The sequence below is a fragment of the Globicephala melas genome, chromosome 5, assembly GCF_963455315.2.
Source record: "Globicephala melas chromosome 5, mGloMel1.2, whole genome shotgun sequence".
Classification (NCBI taxonomy): Eukaryota; Metazoa; Chordata; class Mammalia; order Artiodactyla; family Delphinidae; genus Globicephala; species Globicephala melas.
The window spans coordinates 5,623,898-5,647,829 of NC_083318.1; the positions used below are offsets into that span (position 1 = coordinate 5,623,898).

Here is a 23,932-nt window from a genome sequence, read left to right on the forward strand (position 1 = left end):
TTTTTATATCATTGTAAATTTTGCTTAATATTGAAATTAGATTTGTGTGTGTGTGTAATTTTTTGGAACAACATGCAAGTGAAGAGTCTATCTTTTACTTAGTTTAGGAGATCACCTAGCACTTATGAGAATCAGAAAATGACTCTTTTCTGGAGTCACTGTAATTTTTGAAGTAGTCACACTCAGATGACAATTTTAAGTACCTGTGTTATTATGGGTAGTAAGAAATAATTTTTATCTTTTAATGTTAAGTAAAACTCACAGTTGTTATGTGCGTGACAGCAGCTATACAGAATCATTCTAGGTTTGTAAATATTAGATTTGACCGTGTTGCTAGGAAACCCAAAAAGAAATTTAAATAAGCAGGAAACATCACGAAATCTAAATTTTGTTGTTATAAACAATGCAGCTTTGAGTTCTGTTCTGTGATCAAAAGGTTGGTATAAACGATTTTATTTGTACGTTAAAGAAAAGAAACTCCTTTCAACACAGTGATCATTTCCTGTTTCATTTTTCATTTTCTTTTCGAGTGAAGAGCTTTTGTCCCTCACTAGGAGTTGCTTGAAATCGCTCGGAAGGTCTGTTCCGAATTTACTACTTCTGGATTGGTTAAGATCCCCGTTAAGAGTGTGCTTTGTTCTCTGAAAGCTTTGGTCAGTTGAGCAACTTGCGGCTCGTGGTAAAAAAAAAAAAAAAAAAAAAGCGCTGAGTAATGCTGGAGCCTTCTCATGTGGCTGATGCAAACCTGGAGAATTTGCATCATCATCTAGCTGGAGTAAGTTGGTGAGACAGGCAGCAGCTTAAATACCAGCCCATGAGGAAGTTGAGCTGGGCTGTAATGATAGGGCGGCAGCCGCAGCCTCAGCAGCAGAGGTAGTCGGGGAGGTGGAGAAACCAGAACACCATGAACGAGCACACAGGTGTTCCTGTGAGTAATTAGATTGCGGAAGGTGAACATACACCTTAGAGTTTTTACCTGGGAGCACACTAGCGCTGAGAAGGAATCCGAAGGCAAAGAGGAAGAGATCAAATCGGTCAGTCACCCCAAGAGACACCAAAGTTGAAAGTTTGGAGGTTTTATTCTTTAAATTTTTTTTTTTTCTTTCTTTCTTTTGCTCTGTTTGCTTTTTACCCTGCGGGTCACTACCATGGTCAGAAAGGCTGTGGCATCCACCATCTCCAATGGGGGTTACCTGCAGGGCAGTGTTAACACGAGGCTGCCTTCCCTGGGTGGCAAGGAGCCACCTGGGCAGGAGAAAGTTGTGCTGAAGAGGAAGATCAGTCTGTTGAGAGGGATCTCCATCATCATCGGCACCATCATCGGAGCAGGAATCTTCATCTCTCCTAAGGGCGTGCTCCAGAACACGGGCAGCGTGGGCTTGTCCCTGGTTGTCTGGACGGTGTGCGGGGTCCTGTCACTGTTTGGTGAGTGTTGCCGCTTCTCTGGGGGTGTGTCTGTGGGGCTGGGTGCCGTGCTCTCTGGGAGAACAGAGGGTGATTTCTAAGGAGGGAATGAATGGCCAGGGCTCCCCCAGATTTTCTGATCTGGGGGGAGGTATGCGAACTGTCCACGCACACTCTCCACTGTTGGCAGAATCCTGAATTCCCTGAAATTGCGACCTGTAGGCTGTGCTCGCCTTTGCTGACTCAGGCAGATTATTTTCTGATTTTTCCCTGTGGCAATGACGTCAAGGCTGGCTTTGATGACCCAGTAAAACACAGGCAAGCTCTCTGTACCAGGCATACCAGGCATGTTACCTGTGTTTGGGGCATCTTGGCAGCTGGCGCACTGACTGAAACACCTGTGAAGTGAAACCCGGTGTGGCCTGTTCAGACACAGAACTGAGTGTTCAGCAGAAGTTTTACTGACTCTTTATTGGCTAAACAAATGGGTGGCAGTCTTTTCCTTTTTAATTTTTTAACTTCAGGCGCTTGTCAGTTCCCAGTATTCTTTCAGAAGTCCTTATTGTGGAAAGAAGTGTGATGGCATACAATTCAATTCCTTTTGTAAATGAGAATATTGCAAGGGTCTGGGCATAGTTCACAGTTTTTTCAACTTTTCATCTCTCCCCAGTACCCATAAACCTTTGCAATATAAATTGTAAAATTGGAATTGGGTGTTAGTTTGCTGTGTCTGCCCAGCTCTGTTTTCTTCACTTCTAGTTCACTTGGTCTTCAGAGACACAGGTCATTGGCCCACCTGTCTGCTGAGTTAGTCTAAACAGAACTGGTAGAAGAAGTACGATTATTAATTTTTCTTCAAAATCTAGATCTCTTTTATTGACTTGATCATTAATAGTAAAGAGGTAATAAATGTCCCCTCATGAGGTGGGCACATTACTAGAAAGCTACCTGGGTTAGTTGTGAAGGTGACAAAAACTGGTGAATGGTCAAGAAAATGAAATTTCATTTATGTTATGGGAAACATGTCTAAGACATATTTGCTCTTCTCTGGCAAACAGTGTATTCTGATTTCAAAAGATACTGTTCTTTAAAGGTACTAACTCTTTGTCCAAACTCTAGGACCAAGTACTAACTCTTGGTCCTACAAGGACCAATCCATTATTTCTTAAGGCCTTGCAGTGTTTTCAGCGTTGGTCTGAGCATTCATCAAGAGAACTCCAACTTCCGTTATTAGGAAGAAGGTATTTTAAATAAAACTTGTTTAAAAAAAAGCTGCATAGAAAGATCTACAGAGGAATTATTTTGGGGTTATTTTAGCTTACAAAGGGTTCGTGGTATTCATATGGTGTGGCATGTACGTTTATAGATGAACAAAGAGAAACTTAACTGTTGATCTTTCTAAATGACTATGCCTCCTCAGCCTTTAATCTTCTCCAACACGTGGTATATTCGGAACAAATCAGTGTCTGATGGGAGAAACCATAACCAGTTTCCTGGATTTTGCATACTGTGTGCGTGCAGCTCCCACTATGAGATTCCATTTTCGTAAACAATAAAAGGTTATTCAGATATAATAAAATGGATGGCTCTGAGCATTAACTAGTTAAAGTGATGAAAGTGATGTTGACCTGTACTAAGAAAATATGCTTCTGCATAAGTATATCATCTCAAGAAGTTCAGGAAAAAAAAAAAAGCTAAAGGGACTAGCTAAGTTTATACTTGAGTTGGTATTCTTTGATTACTAACTGCAGTGAGTGTGCTCCTGTACTAACCTGCTTATCTATATTTGCATTGCATTTATCACTTAAGTTACTAGGAACTTTTGATAGGAGTACCTTCTTAACAGGAAGCAAAGCAAAATATAAGGAAAAAAATCCTTTGTCTTAGAACTCTAGAACTCTGGGACTAAAAGTAAAGAATTTGTATATTGGATTTACAGGGTTTTTTTAAGCCAGGCTCAATACATGGATTCTTACAACCTATTCTGAACTGTTTTCATCTGGGTAAAATGGTTATAGAGCTTGAGACCTTTAAATGAAAATTTCATTTCTCCAGAACTCAATTTAAACCTGGGGCAACTATCCTGGAGTTTCAGCAAAGCATACAAAGGTCTAGGTATTGATTCTTGGGGGATAAATTCTGAGGTACTTAAGACACTTTCCAATAACATTTTATATCGGCTGCTTCTTTGTACAGCCTACCAACATGGTGACTGGTTTCCAACAGAGAGTGAATTGCAACTAGTTCCAATTAGTTATAAATAGACAGGCTATATCAGTGATCCCCAAATATCAATCTGTAGACTAGTTACTTTAAAATTAACCTGTGTGAATTTTAAAATAATAGATCTTCTTGGATGCCTCTGTTGGACAGTCTGGCCTCTCTTGGTTAGAGAGTAAGTCTGGGGTATAGCCTTAGCATTTGTTTTTTGTTTGTTTTTAAATAAAAAATTCTCCCCGGGTGACTCTGATCCAGTACTAGGTTCAGGAATACAATAAGTGATACAGGAATACAGTAACTGACGCTAAGATTTTTCTGAATATCCGAATTACATTCATGTTGGACAGTTCTACCTGAAGCTTTACTGATTAGTAATAAGTTCCCACACTTTGAGTCCCCAGAGCAGGCCAGGCAGAAATTACGTCTTACGTTTGAGTACTTGGCAGTATGGAGAGAACTTTTCACATAATGTCAAAATATATTTTTCATTTTCTTGGAAATTCATTGCTCACGTTAGTAGATACAGCTGTATTTCACGAGGCGCTTTCTGCGTGGCAGGCTCAACGCTGTCCTTGGCATCCATTTCAAATTTAAACACACAAACTCCTTGTGATGTGAGAATTAAGCTCTTTATTTTACAGAGGATGAAACTGAGGTTTGGGGAGATTATAGAACTTGCTCAACTCTGTGTGAAGTTTATTGCTAGATGTTAAAATTTGGTCTATAGTTAATTTTACCTAACGTGTGTAAATACGTCATAGTACCTCTTTTTTAAAAGTAGCTGTTATTTCAGCCATGCAGAGTGTGTACTTCGAAGACATGCAAGAAAAACTTTCCTAAAAACAGAATAGCTGCGTCAAAATTCATTTTGTTGACAAACAAAACATATCCTACAAATTAAATGAAGGCTTCCAAAGCCTTGGGTCCATACTTCTCTGGAGAACAGATGAATCTTATTTATTTTGACATGCCACAGAAATATCATTTATTAAAAGGCTTCTCAATATAATGACGTCCATTTGTGATAATTCCTTGTTTTGATGTGAAGTTCTTTGAAAAATAGGTTAGTAATATTGGCATCCATCTACTCCTTTTCTCTTGTCAGGTTTGAGATTCAAAATTCTTAATAATATGATATTGTTTTAGAAGTTTGTCCTTACTATTTCAGGTCAGATTACGTTGTTTGAATAGAATGAACTAGATCTCAAATGTGAGGAGGTTACAAGAGGAATCTGGAGGCTCTTAGGAATTCGATGACTGTTATTAATTTTGAAAAAGGATGTCATTCAGATCAAAGGAGGTAGTAACATCTCACACAACAGAAACGTTGTATCCATTCTACTGCTGGATGACTTGGTAATATTTTAACTTTTCACCTTTTTATTATAAATATTTCACAGGAGCCTTGTCCTATGCTGAACTGGGAACAACTATAAAGAAATCTGGTGGTCATTACACATACATTCTGGAAGTCTTTGGCCCGTTACCAGCTTTTGTGCGAGTCTGGGTAGAACTGCTCATTATACGGTAAGAGCCTACATACAAAAAAATTAAGGAAAAATAAACCTATTCATTATACCTTTTTTTTTTTTTTTTTTTGCGGTACGCGGGCCTCTCACTGCTGCGGCCTGTCCCGTTGCGGAGCACAGGCTCCGGACGCGCAGGCCCAGCGGCCATGGCTCACGGGCCCAGCTGCTCTGCGGCATGTGGGATCTTCCCGGACCAGGGCACAAGCCCGTGTCCCCTGCATCGGCAGGCGGACTCTCAACCACTGCGCCACCAGGGAAGCCCTTCGTTATACCATTTTTTAATCACCTTGATTATTTTTAAGTAGTTAGAAATATACATGTCGTGATTATATGGTAAACATGTCTACTTCAGGACATAAAATCTGGGATGGAATACCTTTCTCAATGAATGTGTTTAATACAATTTTGCCACTGGCGGTAGTTTGCCAACCTTGCCAAACTTTTAAAGCATCTGCTTTTTGTTAATATTCAGTTATTTTCCATGACATTTTCAGGGCAGATGCTGACTTGAAAAGGATAAGAAGCACCAAAATCTACCTTGATAAATCAGACCTTTTGTTTGATTGTAAATCATAATTAGACAAACTTAAATGTTACCTTATAGGAACTGGAGTTTTTCTTCTTGTAGATTACACCATTAAGCCATCTTAGTTTACTCAGTTTTCGTGACTAGGAAGCTTCTGTTCCTAACAATTTAGTATATCGCCAAGTTGTTGTTGCTTTTGTTTTTGTTTTTGTTTTTTTTTGGCTGTATTGGGTCTTCATTGCTGCATGTGGGCTTTCTCTAGTTGTGGCAGGCAGGGGCTACTCATCATTGCAGTGCGTGGGCTCCTCATTGCGGTGGCTTCTCATTGTGGAGCACAAGCTCCAGGCATGCGGGCTTCAGTAGTTGTGGCACGTGGGCCCAGTAGTTGTGGCATGCGGGCTCTAGAGCGCAGGCTCAGTAGTTATGGCACATGGGCTTAGTTGCTTCGTGGCATGTAGGATCTTCCTGGACCAGGGTTTGAACCCATGTCCCCTGCATTGACCGGCGGATTCTTAACCACTGCACCACCAGGGAAGCCCGTTAACCAAGTTTTATACTCTATAAAAGAACAAAACTTCACTTGTCACAGATGACTCATATCCTCATCTTAAACAAATCAGTGAACTACTGTTGCGAAAAGCTTTTTTGAGTTTATTTTTGTAAGAATACGTTCCTCTTCCTGATAGCCCTGGTTTAAAATCAAACCAAATAATGCTAAGTCACCCTGAGCGGCAAATTTCCTCCAACTTTGTGGGAAACTTATGATGTCACCTGAGAAGTTTAAAAGTATCTTGAAGGCAGATGGCGTCCGTGAAATGTGACTAACACATTCTGATTGCAGAGTTTAACATGAGTAAGTAGAGAAACATGCTCTTACTGTAAACTTATCAAACTTACACAGCTGAGAGCTCCTGTGAGCTTTTATCCTGTCATGTGGGCCTAAGTGGCAAATGCAGAGCTAGTAAGTATTGACTTAACACTAATCTTGGTTTTTATAGTTCTAGGAGTCTCTTTTTTATCAAAGAGCTTAGAGTAGTATTTACTTCTTTGTGAAATCTGTTCTCCTTTTAGACAATTCTGCATTATTTAAAGTTTGTTATAATGAAATCATGATAAAGAGGTATTTTGTTCCTTTTCTAAACTCTGGGATTGGCCCGGGATGCACCTTCCACTCTTTTCTGATCATCTGAATATTACTCTTCAAAGGTCAACTTAAATTCTGTCATTTCCACAGTCAAGTTCCTGTTCACCCTAGTTTATAGTATGTCTTTCCTCTCTTAATTCTTCTGAGAAAAATGCAGTCTCATCTTCTCATTTGACATTGAACATGATGTCCTATAACCTTACTTAATATTTTAGGAATCCGCGCTCTGTTTCCCTGTTAAAACTGCAAGCATTTCAAGCATATAAGACCAAGTCTCACACTTTTTGTAACCCTTATACCACTTAATTCAGTGCCCTGATGATCAGATATTAAATTCTTTTTGAAGCAGTAACTGAAAGATTAAGGTTATAATATTTTGAATACAACATACTCAGCATTCAGATGGCTACACTACCTATCTAGAGTGCTGGCCTGTCAGGACAGTAGGCTTTTGGAACCTGATGTAGCTGGACTCGAGTCCTGCTTTAGTCCTGCATTGGCTGATTGTATGGGCGGTGTGATGAGCATGACCATTCCATTTGCAGCAGTAGCACCGATACGGTGCTTATGCGTTCACTTATTCATTCCACAAACGGCCACTGAACGGTGAATGGCACGTTAAAGCGACCTGAAGTGGAGTGAGCCATGGTCCCTATTCTCAAGCAGCTCATGATCAAACGTTACTTTAATCACAGGAGAGCTACTTCGTGGTGCGTGTGCGTGTGTGTTTACAGAAGAAACTACCTAGATATATTCTAGAAGCGTTTTTAATGGGTTCATATATTTCTTTGTAATAATGGACTCAACTGGTTTCTCAGATAGGCAGAGTCATGAATGGCTTGAGGGGTGACAAGATACCTAGGTACTTTAACATTTCTCTTCCATTGAAAACACCCATGGTACCTAAATACTTACTATTAAAATTGTACCTCAGGTCAAGACACTCTTGTCAGAATTAGTCTGTAAAAACAAATCTTAAGGGAAAAAAAATCACACATCAGGGGTCATTTGATTGAATTCACACATTGACTGTATATTCAATATTCATTGGGTTTCTACTGTATGACAGACACTATACTATACACTGAAGATGAAATAATGATTAAGTTGGACACAGCCTTGTACTCATGGATCTCGGGGTCAAATGAGGGAAATAGTTATGAATCAAGACATCACATAAGAGAATATAAAGTTACTACTGTGATACACACTGTGAAAGAGAAACCATGAGGTTCTGGAGGAGAGTACACTCCGGGAGATCTAACCCCGTCGGGGGACTGGAGAAGCTTCCTTGGGCAAAAGACTGAACTAAGACCTGAGGTATGAGAAACCGTCAGTGAGTTGCAGAGGTCTCGGGCAAAGGGTGTTCATATCCTTGTGTGGGAAGAAGCACACTGAAGAGGAAGGAAAAGCTTAGAGCAGATAAAGCCTTGAATTGAAGAGTTTTTGCGTATCCTGAGCATGTCTTGAAAGCACTACGATGTCATGATCAGATTTTAATTTATACGTCAAAAATTTATAAATGATGGTGACCGAGAAAAATAATCTTGTTGGGGTGAGGAAGAGGTTCTCTTGGAAAAGAAAAAAAAAAAAAAAAAATCAAGAAATCTGTCATGCTAGTACTGGCAGGTCAAGGTTGGAACACATAATGGTGGTTGGTTTTCTGACAGTTAGGAGTTGGACATGGGTGTTGTATAACCATGAGAAGGAAGATAAGCTGAAAGGGAAGACAGGCAGGACAAAGTAGATAATATCATGGACTTACCTGTGTATCTAACAGATATGCATTCATATATAGATATATTTAAACTGAAAGGCATCTGTAATCTTTGCATAGAAATAGTTGAAAAATTAAGATAGAATGGTCTGTTACCTATTTCACTATATACCTGAAGTTATTGCATTTTCTTATTTCATGCATGTTTTCTCCATTTGTAAAATTACAAGAATACTTTTATTTTTCAATATATACTTTGCATCTAAATATTTCTGTGGAATTAAGAATAATCACTTGGCTCTTCAAGTTTTGGTCTGTGTGGAAAACCAAGACTGATACGGTATCAAGCACATAAGCATATATTTGCAATGAATGCTTATTAGTACTAGTTTTTTTAAGGTGAGTTTTGTGTTCCTTTTCTGACCATGACCCGACCCATTAGACCTGCACTGTTAATGCATTCATACCGTGCTGGAGTTTTATTGTTGACTTACTGAGAAAGAAGATTGCTTCTTGTGAAGCCCACCTCTGTCAGGATCTCAAGTAATAAACTCAATTTTTAAGAAAAATTCAAATACGGGAAGGCAGGGGCAAAACTGACAGTACCCAGCCTTGTACGCAAGGAGATGTGAAGTTTAAAAAGGAGCCCCCAAAGTTGTAGACAGTATTTCATTTGGAATGTCTATGACAACCTAATCAAATATGGACTTCTGAAAATCACAGACTTCCGTATTTAATATGTTCCACATGCTGAATAATAGCACCTCAGCGTAGAACGAGTTGAGTGAAGATGCTCTTTTCTTTTTCTGTAGTTAACCTAAATATGTATTTTTTTTTTCTAGCCCTGCAGCCACTGCTGTGATATCTCTGGCCTTTGGACGGTACATTCTGGAACCATTTTTCATTCAGTGTGAAATTCCTGAACTTGCAGTCAAGCTCATTACAGCTGTGGGCATAAGTGAGTATCATAGGTGTACATATGAAAGAGAAAAAAAAATCCCTACAACAGGGATTGGAGACAAAGTTTCTTAAGACTTTTTGTGTGGTGGGACTGCTTCCCACATGGTGTTCTTTTTGCTTACAGTTCAGTGCCAAGTTTGTGTTTGGAAAACAAAGAAAAGAATAAGGAGGTGGAGTGATACCTGATATGACATTACATGCCCGTTTTGCACCGGGTCAGTAGCTCTGACGGCTAAGCTTTTAAAATAGGCAAACAAAACCACTTTGTTAGTAAAATAGTAACTGGATTGTACATAAAAAGAGACGTTTACAAATGAAAACCCAATTTTTAAATGGATTCTGTATTGGAAAATATCCTTCCTCACCGATAACGTGTTGAATTAGAACGCACTTAGCCTCATGGAATGGTGTTTGTGTGTTGGGTGTGTGTAGTGTTCATGCATTTTCTAGTGTTGGCAGCTGTCACTCTCAGTGTTAGGATTTTAGCTGTCCATCGATGGTCACAAGAGCCTTCCTCCAGTATTTGATTATTAGTAATGTTCCTCAACTAGGAGTCTTCTTTATTGTCTCTAAATTAGGAAGTTGTTCATTTTCACCAATGGGCACAGATATTAGAACTCTCTTTAAAAAAGGAAATTAAAAAAGAGGAACATGACCAAAATGATATAAGTGATATGAAGCCCAATATGACTCTAACTTCCTGTTATAAGTGTCGACATTCCAAACTCTTAAATATAATGGGAGATGATCACTTACTTGTAGATACTAACTGAATCACTGTTTTCAGAATCAATATGATCCCACTTGATGAAGTTTGACCTACTTGGAGATAGAGAGCTCCCCAGGAATAATTGAACTGCATACCCATGAAAGAATTTGTGGTTGTACATGACTGAAGTATTTCAATAGAACAACGAAGAGAGACATGAACATTTGACAGTAGAGGGGTGAGTGGTCAGTTAGCAGGAAAGAGTTAGGAATTGCACTTAAAATATCCCTAGTGCTGGGTACATGTATTTCTGAACTAAGTAGGTTCATCCTGGATTCTCCCCCTTCATTCATGGAACCTACACAAATAATTGTTCGGCGAAATCTTTGAAGGGAGGCAAAGAAAAATACTCGAATTAGACATTTCTGAGTTCTGGAAAGGTAATGGTGTTCTTGATTCACCTTGCCCTTGATAACATACTACCGATGTGAGACTCGGGGACACATCACTTCAACTTTCTGCACCTCCGTGTTCTTACCTTTAAATCGTGCCCAGTCTCATCAGGTGTCTTGTGAAGATGAAACGATAGTAAAAGAGACAATGTATATAAAGTGTTTTGGAGAATGCCAGAAAGTTTTTAAGAATGAAGTTACAAATGGTAGCTCTTTATACTCTTGTGGGAAAACATCTCATCAAATTCCATGAGACCAGGGGCTTACTCACTGCTGTGTTTCCAGCCCTTCCCATAGCACCTAGCGTGTCGTTTGCACTCAGTAAATATTTATTGACAACTGATTTTTATGAGAAGAGGTCTAAGAATTTTTCTCTAGTAGAGAAGCCAATGGAATGCCTGTGTGTTAAACTTGGAGGATTACACATCTTCAGGTCTCTCAGGCAGCAGGAAGATGGAGGTAAATAGTTTGCTCCGATCTAACACCATGAATTTTTGAATTTTTGAATTTTTGAACCATCTTAGCGTAGTGGTGATAACTCAGGCTCTGGAGGCAAACGACCTGGAATTGAAAGTTAGTGTCATAATTTCTTAGTTATGTGATTTAGGGCTAAATATTAAACCTCTTTAAGCATTGTTTTTATTTATTGGTAAAACACCTGTGAAAAGATCATCTATCTTGAATGGCTGTGGAAGGGCGAAGTTAGTCAGATTTTTAAGACTTAGCAGAGTGCCTTAACCAACCACTTGAGAAATGAGAGTGGGGTGGTAGGGGGGCGTTACTGAATACTAATTCACCCCCTACCCTTTTAAAAGTACTCTACCTCGTTTCTGTCAAATTAATAAAAATGAGAAGTTTTTGCTTACCCCAAATCTTGTCCATTCTGGTAAACGTATCAGGCACATGGAAGTTGAACGGGGAAATCTTATATATTCACATTTGTCTTCTCTCCTCTAGCCCAATACTGACATTACTCCCTCATGAATTTTCACTCTCCTTGTAGCTTCAATAAACATTGAAGTATGTTCAATACTTGAAATGATATTTAGTTTTTTGGTTCTGCACTCCTGAAACTAGACCCTGTTTAAGTATACACTCGAATGGCAGAATATTATAATAAAAATACTTTCCTTAAAATGTGGGATCTAGGGCTTCCCTGGTGGCGCAGTGGTTGAGAGTCCGCCTGCCGATGCAGGGGACACGGGTTCGTGCCCCGGTCCGGGAAGATCCCACGTGCCGTGGAGCGGCTGGGCCCGTGAGCCACGGCCGCTGAGCCTGCGCATCCGGAGCCTGTGCTCCGCAACGGGAGAGGCCACAACAGTGAGAGGCCCGCGTACCGCAAAATAATAAAATAAAATAAAATAAAATGTGGGATCTAGTCTCAGATGCATCCCTAACAGCCTCTCTCTCCATCTCAATTTTCTTACTAGTCTAGTTTACGTAGGTGAGTAAAGAGCCCTACCTTCTTCCCATAACCTGTGGGAGTAATTGGGGGAAGGAAACAAAGTAACACTAATGATGGCGATGTGGGAAAAAGGAATAGCCATTTCTACAAATGCAGTACTGTACTTTCTTTTCTAGAACTGTCCTTTCCTGGCATCATTAAATTACATGAAAGAAACTCTAGGCCCAGTTCTGTGCTAGCTTCTCAGACATTGTACATGGAGTGACTCTCTATAAATCTGAAACTGGACTATCCCTGCTCCTTTTCTACCATAACTAGATACCATGACAAGCAATTCTTAGGGAAATACATGTGTTGAAATATACAAGGACCGCAGAACAGCAGCCGTACTCTTCAGGAGGATGAGACATAAAAGGTGGAATCAAAGTGTCCTGAAATCCCAGCCAAGATAAACATGAACCATAGCAGAGAGGAAGCGTCACCGGGAGTCTGGAAGAACTAGGTATAGTAGTGAGATCGTACGTGTCTTCTGAGCTACTTCCGCATTGTTACCTGTGAACGACTGGTAAAAGTGTGGACTCTGGGGTCAGCTTACTTGGCTTCAGTCCTATCTTTGCACCTTACCTTCGTGAACACGGGCAAGTTAAGTAATATCTGGATTCTCACCTGCTCATCAGAAAAATAACACCAGTGATGGTAACCACGTCATAGAGATAAGATTAAATAACATCATCCACGTAAGGTCCTTGCGCAATGTCTGTCATATAACAATAGTATATATTTATTTAAGGCTTACCATTTTTATTCCCAATAGTGAGATCCTAGATATAGTCTCTCTGCTTTATAAAGGTTGTTTATTGCTAAAAGCCTATCTGAAATTAATGTATCCAGGAAATGAATGCAAAGAGACAGAGGCGACCCAGGCAGCTGCTACAAAGAACAGTGGAACAATTTCACCTTAGCTCACCATGTCGTGTCCATATACCGTCCATATATTTTACCAGTTTAGCACAGAGCAGTCAGAAGCCAGAAACCTGGGAGAGAACCCAATATATCCAGGCTCGGTCATCTCACTCTGCAAAATAAAAGACAGACTTGAATGACGGAAGTGCAGAAAGAAATACTTACCAGTCCTTAAATCATGGTACCAGTTTTCAACACTCCTTGTTGCTGCATTTCAGTTCTTAGGAAACGGCATCATTAATAAGTAAATAAAAACTGTATGTTCCTCCGTTTTCATTTTGGTAACATTTAAGGTAAGCAATAATAATAAGCCCAAATTGATACAGGTAATCCTTAATGCATGAAGTTAGCCATCATTACTCAAAGGAAGTAAAGCTAGGCTGAACGCTTGCTCACGTTTCTTTGATGATTACAATGTGGATAGATAGTGTATAAAAACCAAAGTATTGTAGATGTTGTTCCAGAAGCTCTGAAAACTTGCATTTAGTGAATCCCAAATCCCTTTTCAGGATTGTTGGATAAGCAATATACATAGACTTAAATTTCTCTGGAAAGACACATGATGAGACAGCAGTTCTAGCCCTTCAGGACCTTCACAGTGCCTCCGTACTGGCTACCTTGTTACTTGTTAAGCTGTATCCCTTCAGGGTCATAGAGGTACATCTCAGCTGGAATTTGGCGGATGGAATAATGAGGGCAATGTCTGGATGCTCAGATAAAGCAGGGTTTTGAGAAACCTTTGAGAGAAATCAGGCTTAACCAGAATTTTTATTTCAGCTGTCTGAAAGGAAAGCAAGGTGAGATTATCCATTCATAATATTTGTTTGATTTTGTCCTCCATTTTTCTAAGAAAACTTTACAAAATATAAAATTCCCAAAACTCATTTTTTTTCTATTTCAATAGGCATGGAATGTAATGCCTACGCTGTTTATGAACGTAACAAACCTTCTTTCCTCTTTGCAAATATATAGAGGTTCTAAATACGAGAATGCCTTTCTCTTTTCCCTCCCCCTTCCTCCCTCCCTCCCTTTCTTCTTTTTCTTCCTTCCTGCCCTCCCGCCCTCTATTCCTTTTTCTCCTTCCTCGTTTTTCTCCCCTCCTCTCCTTACAACAGCTGTTTTCTATTGTGGAGTACTCTCAAAAATACTCTCAAAAATACTTTGGGGTTTTAGGAGCTCTAGTTAAAAGAAAACAGTGCTCTTTTGTTGTTGGTGGGAACATGCACCCAATTATCTTCAGATCAGTGCTGAATCTCCTTAACTAAAAAAATAATCCCTTTCTTATCATGACTCATTTATCACAGAGTAATTTACATAGAAAAAGGAAAAGAATCACTGGGTGATGGAGATGAACACAGAGTTGCATTAAATTATTTTCAGTATATAAGTGCTTTGTATAGGGGAGAGAAAAATAATTATTTTTTATCTTTTCACTGATAAAATAATGCACTTGGTGATTAACAATAGACCTGTCTATTTCTTCATGTTTCCAGCTTCAAACACAGATGAAATATTTCTCTTAGCTTCCCCTGTAGCTTATTCAGGGCTCCAGCCTTTCTAATCATTCTCATCATTATTCCTTTGAAATATTTCTTCATTAGTAACCTCCTATCTAAATTTTCATGGTCCCTTATTCTTCCCATCTTTGAGTTGTTTTCAAAAATGAAAATTGCTTTTATTGAGTTTTTACTTAATACTTCATGTTCATTATAAAAATTATTTTAAATCATGCAGAAAAATAAATTTTTAAACTTGAAAATTATTCAATATTCTATCATCTGTAGGTACCTTCTGTTAATGTTTTAGTAAACACTCATTCAGAATTTTTCCGTTCCTTTCTCTCTGTGTCTTTATCTGTCTTTCTATCTACCTAACAATTTATCATCTACCCATCTCTCTGTAATTTGCTGTATTGGTCAGTAAAACGTCATGAACAATCTTTCGCGGAATAAATATTTAACTGCATCATGATTTTACATGGCTGCATAGTAAACCCTTAAAAAGGTATACCTTAATTAGCCTTCCTTTGGGGGCTAGGTTATTTTAAAAATTTTGCTATTATACATTGTGTTGATACATTTGCTCCAATTCTTAAATTCTGAAATGAGCTAATGATTGTATCAGGCAATTGGAACTATGAAGATGACTCATTATTGTACATATGGAAAGCTTCCTATTGCAACCTGAACTGTAAGAATTCTGTGTTTGGTTTTATCCTCCAAGAAGTATTTTCATACATTTTTGTTATTTGTTTAGGGAGAACACACCTTTTTAAAAATAAAGCTTATAGATAATAACTACAAATATCAGGTATGAAGTAGCTTTTGGGGCAGTGGGGGAGGGAGAAAGTTAACACTAAGCATAAGGTTTTAGAAAGAGCGTAAAGTTGAAATCCACTGTCTAGAATAAGTCACTCCAGCAGAGTATAGGAGGCACGGTTTGAGAATATCGCCATTCATTTCATTCCTCTTTGGCTGAAGTTGGTTTTTTAAAACTGAGGATCCAGCTCATTCATTGATTCAACAAAACCATGTTGACGATCTTCCTGGGCCAGGGATGCAGCTGGATACTAGCAAGACAGAGATGAATAATGCTTCTTCTGCCCTCAAGGTTCTCATGGTCCACAGTGCGGGGAGAGTGAATGGTTGAATACTACTCGGGACACTGTGGACAGTATCACCAAGAAAGGGAAATTCTGCTGGCTTCAGACCCACTGTGCCTCTGGGAACTCTTTTGGATTCATCCCTTGTAACATTTTTTCAAGTTCCAAAACGTATCTGGGAAGCCTATACATTTAGGGTAGGTTGAAAGTCACTCCTGACTGTGCTGATTGGAAAATGGAAAGGAAACGCAAAAAATGCTGTCTACAGCTAGTCCTGACGGTGAAGAATCATGTCGCAGCTCACACATTGCCCCTTCTTGAGTGTGATGCCCAGCTGGCGGGTGGCTATGCACAAAGTCAATCATTGAACGAGGAAAGAGTTGCCTGCTGTATCAAGCTGAAGATCTCATTGCATGTGATGACTCATTGCATGTGATGACTTCAACAATCTCATTGCATTCAACAATCTCATTGCATGTGATGACTTCGGGATTTGCTTAGAAGGTATTTTTATATGGTTATTAGGGCGCTACAGTATTTGTCCACTCTTACTGACATATACAAAGAACAAGAGAGAACTTCTTACTGTTCACAGGTTTCATCCAAGCCTCTGAAACTTCAGTGTGCATAAAAATCACCTAGAGATCTTGCTGAGATAGATTTGTAGCCCTTAGGTCTGGTGTGGTACCTGAGATTAAGCATTTCTCAACTGCTTCCAGGTAATGGCAACGCTGCTGGTTCATGGATGGCACTTTGAAGAGCCACAACCTAAGACGTCTTCATACCAATGATGATTCACCTTTTCTAACTTCATCTATTTGTTTGCAGCTGTGGTGATGGTCCTAAATAGCATGAGTGTCAGCTGGAGCGCCCGGATCCAGATTTTCCTAACCTTTTGCAAGCTCACAGCAATTCTGATAATTATAGTCCCTGGAGTGATGCAGCTAATTAAAGGTAGGGACTGAAAAGTAAATGCTTTTTAAAATACGTTTCTGCTTTTGGTCTCTTCTAACACTAACTTTCACTTGTGCTAGCAGAATCCCTTAATTAGACTCTCTGCTCATGGAACTTAGGCTCTGTACCGTCACCTAATTGATTTGAAAGCCTGCAACATTGGGGGCTGAGTTGGTATTTACAGCTGAATGGCAACAAGAGGATTAAGACTGAGCCAAGCAACAAAATAAGGCATCAGTGAATTTTCTCTTGGTCTAAACTATTTGTAGCGAAAACACAAAGGGGGAAAGAAAAATAAGCCATTAGTTTTAACTACAGATAAACATGTCTTCTTATTTTTACTTTAAAGTAGTTCAACCACAGTGTTAAAGATTAGAGAGAAAAAGCTATCTGGAAAATAATGAAAAATAATGAGTAATTCTTTTACGGTTATTATTCCTTTTACCTTGAGAATAGATTCTTGACAGAAGGAGAGTCAGATATGGGAATAGCGTTCGCAAAAAGACAAATATTATCTGACAATAAAGATAGCTGTAAAAATGTAAGTTTTATTGTTACATTATTTTTAATGTAAAATCTGCATTTCTGGGGAGATGTAACACCATTTTCTGGGAGTATTTGCCTTATAGACTTGACTATTAAACAAGCAAAGATGAGATGGTTGAGGGTGATGTCATTTCGAGTTTCAGTTGTTCTAGGTAAGAAGGCACAGGTAGTTGCTTGATTCAGGGGAAGTTGTTGGATGAGAAGGAGGTCCAGGTGAGTTATTTAACTAACAATGGGCACAATGGTAGGAAATAAGTAAGAAAGTGAGATGAAATTGTAAAGGACTGACGTATAACTTGGGCATGTTAAGTATTTAATGTTTACATTGATATTGTCTGTTCCAAGAAACGGAATTTATAGAGAAATTTAATGAAGTGGCAAGAGAAGAATTACACAAGACAAAAGGAAATGCCAAAATTAAGCAAAAAAGTCATTGCTGATGGTAGAGGCATTAAACAGTAATAAAAGTGGAACGGTTCGTCATTCTGTAGCTGGGGAAAGGGAGCTGCTGCTGTCCATTTAATAAGCCTTGTGGGAGAGCTTAGAGCTCTCCTGGCTGAATGTTTGCATCAAATCCAGCAACATCAGCCAACGTAAACACAATCAAGATGTTTAACACTATAGCTTACACTGAAGGGAAGACGTGGGCTCACTCTTCTAATTCACCTTGGCCTCCACAGAGCTGGCCTGCCCATATTTTATCTGACCCGTCAGAAATGTAGGGAAAATAATCTGTTTTGCTGCTGCTCTCCTTTTCTGGGCTAACTCTTTAGACTTCTGTAAGGAATTTCTTCCATTTTTGGAAAGTGCAGAAACTCTGGGTCATGGACCCTTCTTTTGTTCTAGTTTAGGTTCCAAAGGATGATATACTATCCTTTAAAACAAAGATTTTTTTCATTTCTTTTTTCTTTTTGATGTAATGTAAGACTGTAGTCAGTTTTTACCACTTATTTATATATGTGTGTGAGGTGACGTTGCCCAAGTGGTAGTGTATTGCAAATTCCTTGAGAGCAAAAGTCATGATAGATTGTTTAGATTTGTTTTTTGACATTACAACAGAATGATCCTTTAATACTTACGGTATTGTTACTGAACCAAACTTAGGTCTGCTTGCCCGATGCACAGAAAAGCCAATCTACTGACACCAAGTTGTGGTGAAGGAAAGTACAGTGTTTATTGCAGGGCCAAGCAAGGAGAATGGGCAGCTCATACTCAAAAGACCTGAACCTCTGGATGGCTTTCAGGAAAGGCTTTTTAAAGACAGTGTGGGGGAGAGGGTCACAGTGTTTATGATCAGCTCATGCACCATTCTCTGATTGGTTGATGAGGAGGTAACAGGTAAGGTCACAGAGGTCAGCATTATCGATCCTCAGGTTGCAGCCAGTTTGGGGCCACAAGACTGCGGTGATCATGCAGTTAGCTTCTTCCACCTGGTGGGGATTTTAGTATCTGGAAAAGAACTCAAGGGTGTGACTCAGGATGTTATCTATAGCCCTTGAGGAGTAACTAAAAGACCTTGAGTTTGTTTTACGGCTAAACTATTACTATTTTGTTTTGTCTTGTTTGACTGCTTTCCTTTGTTTCTGCATTTTCTCACTTCTCTGATTAAAATTGCTCTTTGGAACTCAGGGAAGGCCTAGAAGGTTAAAGGTTTTCTACAAACAAGAGGCAGGGGACATGGGGAAGGCCCCACAGGGTCCTGCTCAGTTTCAATATCAGTGCTTAATGTGACCATGTTTCCTTATATCTCGCTTAACAGAGAAGTGACCTGAGAATTTTACTACATTTAAAGTAAATTAAATATTTTGGAGAGTATTCTTAGCAGGTTTATTTACTCTATTATTATAAAACAGTGATTCTCTTTGTCTCTAACTTATCACATTTCTCACATTAATATGAAACTTCAAGAAGAGAGAAATTTTACTTATACAGATTGTGCATTTATTCTAATCTAATGAGATCCAGAAACTAGCTGTATGTTCTGTATTCTCTTATGAGGATTTGTTAAACTTTCCTTTGAACATAATAACTTTCATCTTTGTGAGACCTCTGTTATGCAGCCGAAATATTCCTTAAACTTAGAAACACCTCTCTTTCGTAATACTCTCAAAATGGCCCTTTTCAGGATCTGTGCTTGGGATTCAGTCTTTGCAAAGTTTGATATCTTTTGGGTTTCCCTGGTGGCGCAGTGGTTGAGAGTCCACCTGCCAAAGCAGGGGACACGGGTTCCTGCCCCGGTCCGGGAAGATCCCACATGCCGCGGAGCGGCTGTACCCGTGAGCCATGGCTGCTGAGCCTGCGTGTCCGGAGCCTGTGCTCCGCAATGAGAGAGGCCACAACAGTGAGAGGCCCGCGTACGGCAAAAAAAAAAAAAAAAAAAAAAAAAATTTGATATCTTTTATTGATTATTCAGTGCTGCACTCTTAGGAATATTGTCCCTTAAGGCCAAGTAGACTACAGATCATGGTAAGGCAATAGGCAACAGATGTTTTTACAGGGTTTCCAGTATTTATATTTTCCTTCTGTGAGGATAAGAGATGTTTTTGTAAAATAGGTATTTCTGAATTGACAGTAGCATTTTAAAAAATGAACTATATTTAGGAATTGGATGCTTTGAGGGGAAAGTCATTTAGTGGATAACTCAATATTCTCCATTTTGGGTCTCAAAACTTGCACGTTATATTGATACATGTGTTGTTGTCTGTACAATGCAGGCAAAAACTGAGATTTGAGTGAAGAGAAAAAGGGTCTTATGTATATCATCTACCTCTCATCCGCCTTTTATTTTCTTACGGGAAGGCCAGTTTTGAAACAAGTCACATTTCCCATTTAGATCATCTCATTTGCTGTTTTCTTTGGGAAATAGAGACTTTTCATGCCTAACTTTGAATACTGATTGACTAAAGTAAATCTGAATTTCTATTTTTTAATTATCCAAAAGATATACAGGAAAAGTCTCTACAAAGTAGAGAAAACTGTTATGCATAAAAGTGCTCAGTCCAGGACTTCCCTGGTGGCGCAGTGGTTAAGAATCCGCCACCAATGCAGGGGACATGGGTTCGAGCCCTGCTCTGGGAAGATCCCATATGCTGTGGAGCACCTAAGCCCGTGCGCCACAACTACTGAGCCTGCGTGCCACAGCTACTGAAGACCGTGCACCTAGAATCCATGCTCCACAACAAGAGAAGCCACCACAATGAGAAGCCCATGCACCGCAATGAAGAGTAGCCCCCGCTGGCCACAGCTAGAGAAGGCCCGCGCGCAGCAGCGAAGACCCAACGCAGCCAAAAATAAATAAATAAATTTATAAAAAATAAAAATAAAAGTGCTCAGTTCACATGTTGCTGCAAAAATTTGTTTAAACCTATTTATTTTAGAGTTCAGTATAGTTTCTTTTCTGTTTCTAGAAGGAAAGCATGCCATTCTCTAGGAAAGGGTCTGCAGACTTTCTCCGTAAATGGGCGGATAGTAAATGTTTTCCACTTCGTGCACCATTTGGTCTCTGCCACAACTCTCAGCTCCGCTGGAGAGTGAAATTAGCCATAGACTGATAGTATCAGTCATAGGTAAATAAGTGGACCTAAGTGTGCTCCAATAAACCTTTCTTTACAAAAGAAGCTTGGGGGTGCGGAACAGATTGGTTCCACAGGGTTTTCCAACCCCTGTTGGTATCTAATGAACTATAGGGAGGAAGCAGAAAGTAAGTTAAATGATCTGAGAAGGTGGTTCTTGGGTTTCATGCCTCCTCATTGAAGATAGACCCTTGAATATTCTTCCCAAACATTATATTACCATCATTTTTAAGAATTATATCACACTCCTAAAAACTATAGTTTACAGACTATCCTTTAGTCTTCTTTCCTGGTTAAACTCTGTTACGAGTAGAGGCATGCTTAAAAAAGAGATTGTTTTTGAAATGCCATTTTCCTCTTTGCCATGATTTTATTAAAATAAATGTGAGGTAGTGTTAGTGGCAATCAGTATACTTTTGGGACTCCTTCTGTAGAATGGATACAGCATTAGTAAAGTTGGGAATGAGCAGAGAGTAAGAAATCTAGGCCTGAAACTGTATGGTTCATTCCCAATCCCCCTCCCCACCCCCGCATTCATGTTTATGGTTAAAGAATGCATAATAACCAAATCTTTGAAAAGTCCTAAATCTTTCTGTTCTTATTGTAGGGCAAACACAACACTTTAAAGATGCCTTTTCAGGAAGAGATGCAAGTATTATGGGATTGCCACTGGCCTTTTATTATGGAATGTATGCATACGCTGGCTGGTAAGTTGATATCGCTATCAACAGGTGATTTGGGTGGTTCATTAATTCCTTCAAGTACTTTAAGTGCCAAGCAAGGTGCTAGGCAAACGTGAACAGGGATAATCCAGTGTGACATGCTTTACCTGAAGTGAGAAAGATGATGTGGCTCCCTTCACCAGGACAATTACCGTGCACACAACTTAACACAAACATCACTGAGGTTTCCAGTCAAGGCAACTACCAGGTTTAACCTGATAAGGTAAAAAAGAAACAAATGCTGGGTCTTGAGAACCAGTACAAATCACTTATAAGTATGGATCAGTAAGGGCATAAGAGCGCCACAAGAAATTAAAGATTAGTATTGATACTTTGTCAGAAAGCCTCCCAGCAGAAGCTACGGAGGTGTACCCAATAGTGATTAATTGATTTACTCCACCTTCCCATGAGAAGGAAATAATTCAGTTACAGAAATAAGATGTTCCCAGGAGGTAAAATGGTACTCTAAAGGCAGGGAGGAGAAAAGGGATAGTGAAATCAGGTGTACTAGATAATCTGTTACATTTTAAAGGACCTTACAAATTCCTTAAAATTTCCTCAACACTTAAAAACAAAAAAAAAAATGCGGGAAGGATGAATAAAATCACTGTGCCACAAGTACATTTCCTTAAATCCCTGTCCAACTGTGATGCCATTCTGGTTGAAGCATTAAAGCTTTGTATTTATGTCTTGCTTTGTTCAGGAACTTGAATAACAATAATCATGGCCAGGAGTGGGATTTTTTTCCTAATTAAATTTTACTGACCTAATAAGATTTAGTTGAAGCGACTACTGCAAGAAATCCTATTAGGTAGAAAAATACTACTTAAACATCAAAATAATTGTAATGCAATTAAATTTCATTGTTTTGGAATAATTACTAGCAATATTTCTTTTTTATTATTTATAGAGCTAATAGTTGTACAGTTGCTGTGAGAATGTTCTATGAGTCTAAAAATAATGAACTACACTAGCTCAAAAATTATGTAAATTCATTTCAAATACAAATACAATTTCCTTTTGTTTCTTTTGCTTTTAGGATCTTACCTTCCAGCTAATGCATGGAATATAAAGATATTTTTACCCTGTTAATCTCACTGAATTATAGAGGAGAATTAGGAGAGTACAGGAACTAAAAATTTTAATATGGTATTTGAAGTAAAATGTTTGAAGTTCTTAGACGATTGTAGCTCTAAAATGTCTAGTGTAAATGTTTGTGTATTCTCGAAATATTTTGATAGCCATTGCGTGTAAGCATTACTCTTAGTATTTTTGAAGTCTTTTTATTTTTGTCCAAAGCACAACGTGGTGCTGAACAAAAAATAGAACGGAATTGTGCTCGCAGGGTTAGCAGCAGAATCATCTATTCTATGGCTATTCAGCCTGATCACAGCTCTGGCACCCCTGGGGCCCCAGCCAAGCCCTGGGAGGGTCACCAAGAGACACTAGAGCAAGTGGGGGAGGTGACAAAAGCTTTCAGCTAGAGCCAAGTGTTGGGGGCTTGGCGGTATTCAATCAGGAATGCGGAATGTGGAGATCATCACGAGGGAGATTTGATTAATTCTATTGAATGAAGTTTCTTTAGCCTGTGAGTACCATGCATCTGTTCCCACGGAATCTTAACAGTATTCTTCTATCCAACTCACTCCCCTACTCTAAGTGCTGAATATTCAGGTTACCTGCTTTATGGAGAGCAAATCTTCTCCACTTCTGTAAGCTTTTGAGGGCCGGTAGATTTCTCCAAGTATAAAGACTCTTTTCATTTTGAATGATCTTATTATCTTAATCTTTAGTTTTGTTGATGCTGAACCCCAAATGTTACTTTTGTTAAAATGATTAAAAATGACAATTTAGGTGATAGTAAACGAGTCCAAAGAACTGCAAAATGGGGTGGAGGATGGGAAGCCTTTATAGGATGAAGAGTAAGGAGCAAAGAAAAGAAAAATAGAAAATGAGTAGGAAACAAGGAAATAATTATAGACCCCAGAGGTGGCTTGGCGTTTGGAGGTTGAGTGGCTCCATCTTGGGCCTAGAAATATATTTCAATACTCTGTTTACGGTGTAAATGGGGTTTACATGAACCTTTGGTCATACTTTTACCCGTCGAATCCTCATGTCCACATCCTAGGTTAAAGAACAGGAAACTGTTGGTTTTCTTGTATTCTAGAGGGTTCAATCATAGTGTAGGAAATTAAGGCCGGGATTTTCAGTGGACTGTTACGTGTTACCAATGGTTAATGTAAGGGGGCAGATAAGTAACTGTACGTCTCCAACAGGCTGTTCTGTTACCTGCATGCTTCTTTGTGGATAGGTAGAAATCATCTGCTTGTTAACCTGTGGCCACCAGTCTTAGAAAAAGGGAGCTGTGGGTAGAACTAGTCTGTTGGTTTGGAGTGCCGGAGGAAAAAGTTAATATCTGGATATAAACGGAACAAGATGGAGACTAAAAGAGTTCCCAAAGCAGGGGGTGTTCAGGCACTTTCCAAGTGTGATCCTGCCTCTCTGAC

The 23,932-nt window shown here is 39.2% G+C and overlaps 1 protein-coding gene across 1 annotated transcript in view; it reads left to right on the forward strand.

Moving 5' to 3' along the window:
- The first annotated feature begins 755 nt into the window (after positions 1–755).
- SLC7A11 (solute carrier family 7 member 11) overlaps positions 756–23,932 on the forward strand; it is a 94,258-nt gene continuing 71,081 nt past the window's right edge. Inside the window, exons 1-5 of the mRNA XM_030876913.2 lie at positions 756–1,425; positions 5,025–5,151; positions 9,383–9,498; positions 16,460–16,585; positions 21,311–21,410. Coding sequence (XP_030732773.1) covers positions 1,149–1,425; positions 5,025–5,151; positions 9,383–9,498; positions 16,460–16,585; positions 21,311–21,410 — 746 coding nt within the window. The 5' untranslated portion in view covers positions 756–1,148. The remainder of the gene's footprint in view (positions 1,426–5,024; positions 5,152–9,382; positions 9,499–16,459; positions 16,586–21,310; positions 21,411–23,932) is intronic.